The sequence below is a fragment of the Gossypium hirsutum genome, chromosome A10 (genome assembly GCF_007990345.1).
Source record: "Gossypium hirsutum isolate 1008001.06 chromosome A10, Gossypium_hirsutum_v2.1, whole genome shotgun sequence".
Lineage (NCBI taxonomy): Eukaryota > Viridiplantae > Streptophyta > Magnoliopsida > Malvales > Malvaceae > Gossypium > Gossypium hirsutum.
In genome coordinates, this window is record NC_053433.1 from 80,575,468 (window position 1) to 80,590,085 (window position 14,618).

The 14,618-nt window shown below is 36.1% G+C and overlaps 1 protein-coding gene across 1 annotated transcript; it reads right to left on the bottom strand.

Annotated features, from left to right (window-relative positions):
• Positions 1-3,420: 3,420 nt before the first annotated feature.
• On the bottom strand, positions 3,421-14,201 carry LOC107895563 (receptor-like protein 15; the record flags this gene model as incomplete). Its single annotated transcript, XM_016820828.2, has 10 exons — positions 13,862-14,201; positions 13,598-13,756; positions 13,358-13,516; positions 13,217-13,282; positions 12,985-13,123; positions 12,811-12,893; positions 12,549-12,695; positions 12,278-12,427; positions 9,891-12,095; positions 3,421-3,434 (listed from the first exon to the last, which is right to left on the bottom strand). Coding segments are annotated over exons 1-10 (3,462 nt in total), but the record flags the coding sequence as incomplete, so codon positions are not given.
• Positions 14,202-14,618: the final 417 nt, after the last annotated feature.

A 14,618-nucleotide genomic window follows, 5' to 3' on the forward strand; every position in this document is an offset into this window, starting at 1 on the left:
AATCATATACATGAATTGAATTGACATCTCATCAATTTCATGTAAGTACCTGTACGACTCACAATATGGTCATAACCTTTCTCATTTAGCTATCGGATATTCACTAAACCTCAAACATAGGGTATAATGCCGATGCCATGTCCTAGACATGGTCTTACACTGGCTCATCCATCAAGTCGATGCCATGTCCTAGACATGTCTTACACTGGCTTACATCTTGAGGCCGATGCATGTCCCAGACATGTCTTACACTAGCTCTCATCTCAATGCCGATGCCATGTCCCAGACATGGTCTTACACTGGCTCTCATAATGTGGCCGATGCATGTCCCAGACATGTCTTACACTAGCTCTCGTCTCAATGCCGATGCTATGTCCCAGACATGTCTTACATTGGCACACAAATAACCCGAATGTCATGGCATGAATATCCAAATTGTTTCTTAAGGTTCAAACAGGAATTCTACTATCTCAATATTCCTCATAGATAATTGTTTCCACAACCAAGCCATTCATGCTATATTAATTTAAACACATATAATAACAATGTAGTTGTATTATTTACATACAAATTACTCGTTTCAATGGAATATCATATTCCATCGAATCTCCAAGCATTCAATCAACACATAAATGTTATTTACATTTGACATCACTTTCTCATATACAATATCATCAATATAAACTTTAATACAATCATAGCAAGATAGATTTTCAAGTATAATAACAATAACATAAATATCATGCTCATTTAATCACACAGACTTACCTCAAATGAAATTTCGGCTAATTATTCTCTTTTTGTCCTTAACCATGCACTTTCTCGATTTAAGCCCAAATCTCAATTTTCTTGATCTAACATGATGAAATTCACTCATTTATTAATGTACTAATCATTCGGGACCTAAAACATATTTTGGCAAAATTCACATTTTTGCTCCTAAACTTTTGCATAATTATGAATTTACCCCAAGGCTCGAAAATTGAAATTTATTAGATTTCTATAAGATTTAAGACATGTTGAACATTTTTCTCTTCTATGGCAACCTCAAATTCTCACTATTTCATGCTTTTATAAACATTAACAACTTTTACTAATTAACCCGTTGTAACCATTTTCAACGAAAATCACTTAACAAAAATCGTTCTCCTAACCTCAAGCATTCTTATTCCACCATTAAACAATCAAAATGCACAATTATTTAGCATGGGTAAATTTTTTTAAACTTCATTTTTCATGCAAATAAATGGTAGAAATAGAAAGGTTAAGCTTTTAGGAACTCAAAAATACGAAGAACATTAAAAACGGGGCTCAAATGCACTTACAATTGAGCTTTGAAAAGCTTGAAACCCTAGCCATGGAGTCATGTCAATTTCAGCAGCCATATGAAGAAGATGAGCAGATTTTTGGGGCTTTTATTTTGTCTTTTATGCCTTAAAACACCCAAATGACCAAAATGCCCTTTTTACTAACCCTTCAATTTTAACCCTTCCATGTCTAGGTTTGTCCATACCAAAATATGATGGTCTATTTTCCATTTAAAGACCTCTAGTTTAAACCCTCATTTCAAAAAAGTACTTATATTCTAGAACTCATATTTTGCAATTAATGCTATTTAATCCCAATAATAAAATTAGGCACTTTATCAATAAAATTTACTTAACAAAATTTGCACACAATCACTCAAACATACCATGGACTCTAAAATAGTCATAAAATAAATATTTCTACTTTAGATTTATGGTCTCGTAACCACTATTCTGACTAGGCCCTATTTCAGGCTGTTTCAGTGTATCAGACCGTGTGGATATTCAAAATATGGTCACACAGCTGAGTCGAGGGCTGTGTGAAACCTGCACCTAAAATTTAAAAGACACATGGTTGTGTGAGATGACCGTGTATGGCATATAGCCGTGTGACAGTCCATGTCCCAGGCCTTGTGCAGCATGTGTTGCCCCTAAAACAAGCCATTTCAAACACAAACCTTGCACACAAAGATACACTAATTAAACCATCTTTCATATGTTTAAAACATACATCAAACATCCAAAAACATACCACTTTCATGCTCATCCTATATCTAACCAATGTGCCATTGTTATGGAACCTCAATCACAACCTATCTAATTCATTCAAACATAACTTATAACCTAAACAAATATATTTATACACACACACACACCATAAAACCATTTCTACCACATACGAACATGTCCCAAGCCATATATTTACAAAGTACTAAAAGTGACCAAAAGACACAAACATACCAAAACATTACGAGTCCAAACAAATACATATACACAAAAGGGCATAAACATACCAAGTTGACTAAGTAACATAATCAAAAACTCCCTTTATAAACAAGCCCTATACATGTCATCTATAAACTTGAACTTATATAGCAAATATGGACCAAAATAAGGTTTGGATAGTATGATCATGCACCGATGTGATTCCAACCGATCAAGCTCTCCGATGACCTACAAAAACAATGAAAAACAACTACGTAAGCAACTAATGCTTAGTAAGCTCGTATAATAGAATTCAAACTTACCATATACATTAGAATAAACAAGTAAAGATAAATTCATTTCATTGTGAGCCAAATGTCTTTCTTATACACAACAACTCATAGAGATTGTTGGTGAAACATAGCACTTATAGACTTCACTAAAACATAGCATAAAACATATCAAAGTTTCAACTTCCTCAACCATATTCATAATATACTATGCACTTACATTTATATTTCACACTTCATCTTCGTATATTCCATTTCTGAAATAGCATAGCTAATAATATATATTTCTATTTCAACTTTAATTACCCATCGAACCAAATGAAATAACATCGATTAATCAGAAAATACTCATTTCACCATTTAATTATCTAAACACACTACAACCATAACTAGAAGACATATTTATATACATATGATACATATCATCACATTAAGGTATTAATGTTCATTATTAAACCATACTAATCAAAACATTCGCCTCATATTCGAACTTAATAAATTTCAAAATTGAAACATGTTACCTAAATAGTGGCTGGTTGAAGAATGAAATACTGATCTTTTCAGTACTAACCTTTTTGACCTTTTCATTGACATTTTCTTCAAATATTGTCCTTTTCAACCTTTTCATTTCATATCCTTTTCGGATATCATCCTTTTCAACCTTTTCATTTGTTATCCTTTTCAGATAACTTTCTTTTCAACCTTTTCATAGATTCGGAAATACCATGGTATCTTTCAACCATGGTCTTTTCCTTTTCAAATATAATACCATGATGTATTTCAATCACGATCTTTTCCTTTTCTAAAATCAAAACAATCTTAATAATCTATACATAAATATTAATATAAAAATATCAATTAATCTTATAAATTCAAATGTAATATTTTAAAATGAAATACGAACTTACCTTGACTAAAATGATTGTAAAAACAAAGCCGATGACTACTTCGATACTTTTGTTTTTCTCAATTCAAACTCGATTGTTGCATTTCATGATCTAAATAATAATATTTCATTTAATTAATACAATTCTAGCACTTAAATAATCTGTTTAATGCAATTAAGTCCTTCCATCATCATTTTACAAAATTTCCCTAATATTTAACCTTTTATGCAATTTAGTCCCTAAATATTAAACTTGTACATTCACTAAATTTAATCCTTACTCGTGCTGCCCGAATACTCTAGGGACCTACTGCAACCCATATTTATCAAGTTTTACAACAACTTCATGAGGTTTTGTCATTTAGACAATTTAATCCCTAAATATTTAAATTACTAAAAATTAATTAACAAAAGGCTTAAGTCAAACCATCACCTTCATGAATACATCAACTAAGAACAAAAACATACTTAAATCATTCATGAACAGTCCTTAAACTTTTAACAGTTTTGCAAATTAACTCTCAGACTAGCTAGATTAAACTAATACGATAACAAAAATATAAAAATCATTAAAAACGGACTTAAAAAACGCAAGCATGCAAAGGGAGAAGTTTGGCCGAACCTCCTTGACGAATATAAAAATAAAAATATTTTCCTTTTGTTTTTATTATAATTTAACGTAACTTTTTTTAATTAACTAATAAAACACATATTTTAATAAAACAACATCCACCATACCTCCTTTTCAAATATGGCATATTTACAACATAAATTCCTTTACCTTTCTTAAATTAATTAATTAACTAATAAAAATTACTAACTTTTTCAGCTTTTACGATTTTGTCTTTTTTACTTAATTAGCTATTTAAACATTAAAATTTATTAATCAAATTTTAATATGACCCTAATACACTCCGTAAACATTTAATATTTACAGGCTTGATTTATAGAAACGAGGTCCAGAGACCTCTTTTTCTGAAACCACTTGACTTTAAGAACATATCACTTGAACCTAATTATTCGTTCAATTAACAAAAATAATTAAATCAAATTCCAAAATAATTTTATTTGACTCGTAAATATTAAATAATAATATTTATGGACTCAGTCGTCGAATTTTTAATCCCGAAATCACTGTTTTCAACACCACTGAAAAATAGGCTGTTAGAAAATATATGTGCAATAAATAGAATATAGTATATGGATATGGAAATTGGATGTAATACATTCTAAAATCAAGTACAATTACTTAACCAAGCATTAAGTTTCAGAAATAGAAGTAGCCTAGTAAACATGACATACTGTTGAAAGCTGGACTGCAATGCAACATGGAGCCAGAAGCATGCTACTGTTGAGACCAGCAGCTATCGAGCTCAGCTCATTTTGCTTGGTGCGCACGAATGGTTTTTGGACCAAATGAAGCAACTGACATTGCTGTTTTGTTTTGTTGTAATTTAGTTCAGTTTAATTGCAACTAGCTTTAATAGTTAGTAAGATTAAGTTAGTGATTAGATAGCTGATGTAAAAGCTGATATGTCAGCTCATTTTGTATTTGACTTAAGCTTACTTTGGTTGTAAATTAGTGGGGGCAGTTAGATTAGTAGGTAACTGTCAAATGAACAAATTGTAACTCCTTTTATTTCAAATTTTGAATGAAAAATGTAATGTTCAGTTACAACTTTGCTGAGTATTCAATTTTGTTCATTGCTTTGCTTTTTTCTTTGCTTCGATTCTTCTTACTTCAGTCTTACAAATACAGTTTTGTAACTTTGTTTGATGTTTGCTGCTGCCATTGTTCCTACAAATGGTATCATGAGCCCGAATCTTTGAGAGGCCATTTTTTTTGAGTTTAAATCAAAACCATCAGCAAAGCTTAAAATCAGAAAGGATCGAAGCACTTAAAATCAGTTTAGCAGAATGAGTTTCACTCCACCACCTCCACCAGTGTTCACTGGAGAAAACTATCACATTTGGATAGTTAAAATGAAGACTTATCTCCAGGCACATGATCTTTGGAGTGTGATCGAGAATGATGCTGAACCACCTCCATTGAGAGCCAATCCCACCATTGCACAGATGAGGCAACATACTGAGGAGCGAGCCAAGAAGCATAAGGCTATGGCCTGCTTGCAAAATGGAGTCTCTGATGTGATATTTACTCGCATCATGGCCTGTGACTCACCAAAGCAGGCTTGGGAGAAGCTGAAGGAGGAGTTCATGGGGACTGATAAGACAAGGCAACAGCAAGTGATTAACCTCAGGAGAGACTTTGAGAATTTGAGGATGAAGGAGTCTGAGACCATCAAGCAGTACTCAGACAGGATAATGGCCATTGTCAACAGCATTAGGCTCCTGGGAGTGGACTTCACAGAGAGCAGAGTTGTTGAAAAGGTCATTACAACTCTCCCTGAGAAATTTGAGTCAAAAATCTCTTCACTTGAGGACTCGAGGGACTTATCAGCCATTTCATTATCTGAGCTGATAAACTCCCTGTATGCACTTGAGCAAAGGAGGGCAAATAGGCAGGAGGAGAATCCTGAAGCTGCTTTCCAGGCTAAAGCCAGTGAAGGCTCGAGTGTGAGTGTAAAAGGCAAGAAGCCTTGGCATAATAAAAGGGTCAAGTCAGGAAGAGATGAAGCAAAAAGGGTGTTCCCACCATGTGTTCATTGCAAGAAGACAACACATTCAGAAAAGTATTGCTGGTTTAGGCCAGATATTCAGTGTAGAAAATGCAAGCAGTTTGGCCATGTGGAGAAGGTGTACAAGGGCAAACCAAGGGAGGCTGCTCTGCAACAAGCTAGACCTGCTGAGGACATTCAAGCTCAGGAGGAGCATGTGTTCACAGCAACTTGTTTTGTTGGCACAACCAAGGCCAGCAATGATTGGCTACTAGACAGTGGTTGCTCACACCATATGGCAGCAGACGAGAAGCTGTTTAAGGGCCTAGACAGAAGCTTCCACTCAAGGATTAGAATTGGAGATGGCAAGCTGATTGAGGCTAAGGGCAAGGGCAGTGTGCTGGTTATCACTGGTTCAGGTAACAAGCTGATCACAGATGTGCTTTTTGTACCTGATTTAGACCAGAATTTGCTTAGTGTAGGCCAATTAGTTGAAAAGGGCTATACATTGGTTTTCAAGGATGGTTGTTGTACTGTTCAAGACATGAATGGTCTGGAGTTAGTCACAGTCTCTATGATTGATAGGTGCTTCATGCTGGATGTTAGCCAAATAGAAAGAAAGGCATACACCAGCCTTGTTGAAAGCACTGACTTGTGGCATAGGAGACTAGGCCATGCAAATTTTAGATCCATCGATCTGTTACATAGGCTGAATTTGGTTGATGACATTTCAAAAATTGAAGTTAGTGGGAATGTTTGTGAGGTTTGTCAGCTTGGTAAGCAGGCTAGACTGCCTTTTCCTGCTGACAGCGCTTGGAGAGCTCAAAACAAGCTCGAATTGGTGCACTCTGATGTTTGTGGCACTATGAGAACACCTTCAATCAGTGAGAACATGTACTTTGCCCTGTTTATAGATGATTTAACAAGGTTGTGCTGGGTCTACTTCTTGAAGCAAAAGTCAGAAGTGTTTGAAGCCTTCTGCAAATTCAAGGCTTATGTTGAAAATCGGTCAGGCTGCAAAATTAGAGCCTTGAGGACTGATAATGGCTCTGAATATGTGTCTGAGAGATTTCAGAAGCTTTGTGACAGTGCTGGGATTCACCATCAGCTCACAACAGTCTATACTCCTCAACAGAATGGAGTCTGTGAGAGAAAGAATAGGACTGTGCTGAACATGGCCAGGTGCCTCTTGTTTCAAGGCAAGCTTCCAAGCCAGTTTTGGGCTGAGGCAGTCAACACCTCAGTGTATCTGCTCAACAGACTGCCAACTCGAGCAGTCAAGGATAAGACTCCTTTTGAGGCTTGGCATGGAGTCAAACCTGTGGTAACACACTTGAAAGTGTTTGGCTGTGTGTGTTATGCTTTTATTCCAGTGGAAAAGAGGACTAAGCTCGAGAGCAGGGCTACTCCAGGAATCTTTGTTGGCTACAGCAGCAACAAGAAGGGCTATAGAGTGTATGATCCTACAGCAAAGAAGGTTTTAGTCAGCAGGGATGTAAAGTTTGATGAGGAAAAGGTGTGGAATTGGAATGGTGTTGAAGCTGACTTGTCTGAATTGGACCAGTTAGACTTGGTTGCTGAACCTGCAGAAGAAGGACCAAGTAATGATGCTGTCGATGATACACCAGTGAGGGGCACCAGAACTTTGGCTGATGTCTATCAGAGGTGCAATGTTGCTGTGATTGAACCTTCAGACTTTGAAGAGGCTGCTAAGGACAGAAGCTGGATGAAAGCTATGGAAGCTGAGTTGGAAATGATCAACAAAAATCAGACTTGGGTGTTGGTGAGTAGACCAGAACACAAGAGGGTCGTAGGAGTTAAATGGGTGTACCGGGCCAAGTACAATACTGATGGCTCACTGAACAAGCACAAGGCCAGGCTTGTGGTGAAGGGCTACAGTCAACAGTATGGTGTGGACTACTTGGAGACTTTTGCTCCAGTGGCAAGACTGGATACAATTAAGCTGCTGTTTGCTTTAGCAGCTCAGAAGCAGTGGAGAGTTCACCAATTGGATGTCAAATCAGCATTCCTGAATGGTTTTCTCAAAGAGGAGATCTTCATCGAGCAACCTGAAGGTTTTGAAGTTGTTGGACATGAAGACAAAGTGTATAAGTTGAGAAAGGCCCTCTATGGCCTGAAACAGGCACCAAGGGCCTGGTATGACAGAGTTGATGCTTACCTGACCAAACTTGGATTTGTGAAGAGCCTTAGTGAGCCTACTCTGTATGTTAAAAGGTCAGAACATGAAACCTTGCTGATTGTCTCCTTGTATGTGGATGATTTGCTTGTGACAGGGAACAAAGTTGGGCTCATTGATGAGTTCAAGGTCCAAATGTAGCAAGTGTTTGAAATGAAAGATTTGGGGATCATGACTTACTTCCTTGGCATGGAAGTTCACCAGTCTGATCGAGGTATCTTCATCAGCCAACACTCATTTGCTTTGAAGATCCTAGACAAATTTTGCATGCATAACTGTAAAGCAGTCAGCACACCTGTGGCTCAAGGAGAAAAGCTGACTAGCAGTGGTGATAAGCAGAGGGTTGATGAGAGGCACTATCGAAGCCTAGTTGGTTGTCTGTTGTATCTAACAGCAACCAGGCCAGACATCATGTTTGGTGTCAGCCAGTTATCAAGATTCATGCATTGTTGCAATGAAGCACATTTGAAAGCAGCAAAGAGGGTCCTTAGATACATCAAGGGCACTGCTAATTTTGGTATAATGTTTGAAAGTGGGAACCAACTGAAACTAGAAGGCTACTCTGACAGTGACTGGGCAGGATCCCTTGATGACATGAAGAGTACCTCAGGATACTTCTTTACACTTGGATCAGGGATGTTTTGCTGGAGTTCAAAAAAGCAGCAAACTGTTGCTCAGTCCACAGCTGAAGCAGAGTACATTGCTGCAGCAGGAGCAGTTAATCAGACCATTTGGCTAAGGAAGCTGCTTCATGACCTTAATGAAACTCAAAATGAAGCAACTGAAATTTGGGTGGATAATCAGTCTGCAGTTGCAATAGCCAAGAACCCTGTGTTCCATGGTAAGACTAAGCATTTTAAAATCAAACTGCATTTTGTTAGAGAGGCTGAACAAGTAAAGGAAGTCAACCTTGTGCATTGCAGCTCAGGGGCACAATTGGCTGACATAATGACCAAGCCCTTAGGGGCTGGTCGATTTGAATCTTTGAGAAGTGAAATTGGAATGTGTTGCATACAGTCCAAGGAGGAGTGTTGAAAGCTGGACTGCAATGCAACATGGAGCCAGAAGCATGCTACTGTCGAGACCAGCAGCTATCGAGCTCAGCTCATTTTACTTGGTGCGCACGAATGGTTTTTGGACCAAATGAAGCAACTGACATTGTTGTTTTGTTTTGTTTTAATTTAGTTCAGTTTAATTGCAACTAGCTTTAATAGCTAGTAAGATTAAGTTAGTGATTAGATAGCTGATGTAAAAGCTGATATGTCAGCTCATTTTGTATTTGACTTAAGCTTACTTTGGTTGTAAATTAGTGGAGGCAGTTAGATTAGTAGGTAACTGTCAAATGAACAAATTGTAACTCCTTTTATTTCAAATTTTGAATGAAAAATGTAATGTTCAGTTACAACTTTGCTGAGTATTCAATTTTGTTCATTGCTTTGCTTTTTTCTTTGCTTCGATTCTTCTTGCTTCAGTCTTACAAATACAGTTTTGTAACTTTGTTTGATGTTTGCTGCTGCCATTGTTCCTACACATACTTCCATCTTACAAAAAGTTTGAACTAACCATCTGAACATAAACAAAGACAAATATTTGCGACCTTGAGCTTGAAATCTAGAACCATTGAAGAAGCATAGGGCTAGATGTTTCTCCTGAAGCAAGGCAACTGACGAAGACTATCCACAATGAAGAAATAGCAAACGATGCTACGATCTTCAATGAAATAAAAACATGCTCGTCTCCAGTATGGGTTTATGTGGAGTACAAGAATAGTTGTCAAAAATATAATTGCATAGGAAGTTGCAAAGCTTATAAAAAAATCAACCATGTCTATATGACCATGTTCTTCTTCACTAGATGTAGCATTTGGAGCTGTTGGTGAATCACCTCCATTACAACTCTTGTTCAATGGAGGTCCACAAAGAAGAGGGTTTCCCTCGTAGTTGCTCTCATCGAATGTCCCAAATTGATTTTTCCTATCGGGGAGACGCCCTAACAAGTTGTTGTGTGCGACGGAAAATACCTCCAAAGCGGTCATCTCAGTTAGTTCAGAGGGGATCCTACCACTTAAGTTGTTGTAAGAAAGGTCCAAACTCTCAATCTGCTTGAGTTTTGAAAAAGTTGAGGGGATAGGTCCAGTTAAGTTATTGTGCGACAAGTTTAGTCCTCTAATTTCACTCAAATTCCCAAATCCAGGCAGGATTATCCCTGTGAGTTGGTTGCAAGAGAGATCAATTGCCGACAACAGGTCAAGAATATTTCCCTTATAAGTGTATGTTACACCCTTTGTTGAGAATGGTACCTCTTCTTCATGGTAGGTAAAAGGATAACCTCTATATACACTCACCAAGCCTGTGAGATTGTATATGGTTAGTCCCATATCTACCATTACGTCATCAAAAAAATCAAACACATAACCACCAGAATCAACGTAGGACTTTTCACTTGGCTTGAGAGTTAAATTACTCAAACAGGAAGGTAGATGACCAGAAAGTTTATTGCGTGAAAAGTCCAAGATGCTTAATGACTGTAGTTTGCATAACTGTAGAGGAAATTCACCATCAAATTGATTTTCTTTTAGGAGAAGGACGCTCAAATTCGGCAGCGTGCTAATCCAATTTGGAATTCTTCCGGTAAAATTGTTTCCACTTAAATCGAACGTAACCAATGAAGAGCTTGTAAAAATGGCATTTGACAGTGTTCCACTAAGTCTATTGTTGGCCAGATGCAGATGCCTCATCCTTTGTAGATTAGAGCAAGATGGAATAGTACCAGACAAATGATTTGAAGAAAGATCTAGAAACTCCAGATTTATCAAATTGCATAATTGCATGGTAATGGGACCCTCGAAATTGTTTTTGGAGAAATCCAGTATTTTCAAAGATATTGTATCCCATAACCATGTTGGAAGCTCACCAGAGATTTCATTATCACTTACATCTAACACTTGGAGATTTTTAATGCTAATGGGTGAAAAGTAAGAAATCTCTCCCTCAAACTTGTTACCATCCAAACGTAATTCCTCCAACAGAATAATTAAATGATAAACTGTGGGAATTATTTTGCCACTCAAACTGTTATTTGAAAGTAGAAGATTAGCTAAAGAGCTGCTCATGCGCAACTCTTCAGGTATTTCTCCAGACAAATCATTATGGGACAAGTCTAACATTTGTAATCTCCTCAAACCACCCAAACATGGAGGAATATCAGTTTTGAAGTCATTTTTCGACATGAACAATCCTTCCAAATGTGGAAAAAGTGAGCAAAAGTTCCTTGGAATATCATGATGTACTTTATTATTGGATATATCAAATACCTTCAGATTGAAACTAGGATGTGATGGTAAGAACAAAGGACCCACAATTGACGTATCTATCATGTAAAGTTGTTCCAATCGTGTATTATTCTCCAGCAACCAATGTGGGAACCTTATTCCGCCAAAATCGCAATAAGAAAGATCAACGTCTCTCAAATCATGTTGGAAATATAGGAAATTAGGAAGTTGTAGGTTCTCATGTTCTTCTATCATACAATTTGACATGCTGAATATCTTAAGTTGAAATTTTGGCCACCATGTTTGGAAAGCAGTTGGCTCTGCGACCATATTGTTTTGATCGGCTAAAAGGACTTTAAGATCGGAGTGATTAGCAAAAGACCTGAATGACATTGGAACTTGAAGTTGATTATTTGAAAGGGAGAGGAATTGAAGCGTGGTGAGATTAACGAGGGGAGTGGAGGCAATATTTCCAGTGAAGTGATTGTTAGATATATCCAAATAGCGAAGAGATGTCAAGTTGTCCAAACATGGAGCAACTGCACCACCTAGAGCATTTCCATTGAGACTCAATTCCTCGAGATTGTTTAGATAACATAAACCTGTGAAAACAAATTAAATATAAGATATGCAAAGTTGATTTGGAGGTTCTATGTGCATTTGGTTCAATAAAATTATACGTAGATCAAAGAAAACTTTGTAAAGAAAATCAACAAATCGCCCGTATTGTATATCTAATCAGAAAAGAAAATGAATGTTTAAAATAATGTAGTAATTGTATTACCTTGATGAGTAGGTAAAATGCCAACTAGAGCACAGCCAAACAAAGACAAGGTTTTGAGAGAAGGCAAGATGCTTATGCTTTGCAAAAAGTTGATGTCCAATGGAGTATAATCCAGGATTAGGTTCTCCACATTACTCAACACATGCAACTCTGTGTACATTAAAATAAATGATATTAGTGTTATGTGATGTCTGGTACATATATTAATTTGTATAAAATTGATGAAGTTTTTTTTTGAAAGAATTATGACAGGTTTTAACTCATAACTCACCTTGAGTAACTATGGTTTTGTCTAAAAAAGAATTCTCTCTTAAGAACAGGGTATCAACGGATGAAAATGGTTGTAGGAGTGATACAAGAGAAATGATTTGTACAGAATCCATATGTAGAATCTTTAGCTTTTTCAAGCATCTATTCCCTGTAGAAGTCACAAATATTGTAGTTAGCTTCATTTTCTTAATTAATCCAGACTTTTTATAGGAAAAATAGAACTCGCTTTAGTTCGAACCTTTAGAAGTCACAAATCGATTTACCTGATTTGAGCTTAAGTCTAGAGTGTCTAAATTGCTCAGAGCACAAAATTCTGGAAGAATCACAGATAAAATTAGCCAAATTTCTGAAAGTAAGCAATATGGCATGATAAGACTATATATAAGATTATTTTGAAGTGATAAAAGCTATTTCTTTTACCTTTAAGATCTACTAACCCATTCAGTCGATTCAATCTCATATTCAAAGTCTTTAGATTTGAAAACCCACTTAACTTTTCCATTATACTGTTGTTGAACAGATTACTAGTCAAATCAATTTCTTCTAAATTGATCAAACTCAGTTGTCTTCCATTACCTGCATAAAATGGGTTTAATTTCAGCTTCAGAACATAGAGATAACAACATCTAATACTTGGAAACATAATTGAATGGGTGTAAATATATGTACCATGTATGCTCTCAATTCTATTATAACTTAAATCCAGCTTCTTCAAATTTGTCAAGTTATACAAGTCTGTTCAAATCCAATAAAAAGTCAGTTATTTTATAAGGAAAACAAATGAAAGAGAAACAAAGACAAGGATCTTACCTTGAAGATGAATTGTTCCTTCTAAATCATTTTGCTGAAGAATTAAAGTTGTTAAAGATGAAAGGCCACCCAAATGTAACAGGAAGTTGTTCTTCATATTGGTTGCAGTTAAATCAAGACTTTCTAAACTACCAAGTTTTGATAGCCACTCCAATGGTGCTACAAGTATTAAAATGAATATACAAAGATGATTAACTACACTAGAAATTAGAGATATTAAATAATATATTAAAATTTTACCATTATTGTGATTCGATCCTGGAAAAAGGTCATTTGCTCCTAAATTTAGAGACTTGAGAGTTGAGATTTTACTCAATGATGATAAAGTGCTATCATTTAGTCTATTGTTACTTAAGTCAAGAATCTCTAGATGTCTCAACTTGGATAGCTTTCCAAAACCTGCAGGAGAAAGAGATTTTATTTATGGAATTAGTCGGTTATATATATGTGTGTGTGTAAACTCAAGTGGGAGAGCAAACAGTTAAAATGCAATGAATTATGTACCTTCATTGTCAACATATCCAACTAGGTTATTACCATAGAGATCAAGGCTCCTCAATTCTTCAAAGGGAAGAAACATCGAGACATTAAAGAGATTAGAATCCTTAATCTTCAAACGACCCCATAGAGAAGAGAGTTGAGTTACTCGTCGAGTGGTGATGTTGCACTCAACCCATTTCCATTCACAACAATCTGGACCCTCGCGTGAATACTCTATATCAGTCAAGAATTGCTGGAGTTGCAAGAGTGCAACACGCTCTTCATCCCAACATCCATCGCTCCACACTGCACCTTCTAAAGCCAACACACTTATCAACAGTAGCCTTAGCCATGTTGGCCCCATCATCTCAACTCAACGCACTCACTTGATATAAATGTCTAAATTAATGTTTATATGGCTTTTGAAATGACAAATAATGCTCCCTCAGCTACCTTTAAATAGATCATATATACACCCAGTGGAAGGCTAGTTTCTGCGAATTTTACTGAATTTGGAATTCCAGTTTTCTTCTTTATTTAGTAAGCCATCCAGAATATTATTCATTAAAAAAAAAGAATCATACAAAACATTTAAAAGAAATGAACTGACTTTATTCCAAGTTGCTAGACATCAGCATTTATCTAAATTTATGTAACATTTATTTTCTAAGATAAACATCAGCATTTACAACATTCCTAAAATTAAACTAATCTTTTTCTTTCATATTTCTCCTTTTTCTCTGAAAATCCCAAACCCTTCAAACCCCTTGTAATATTCACC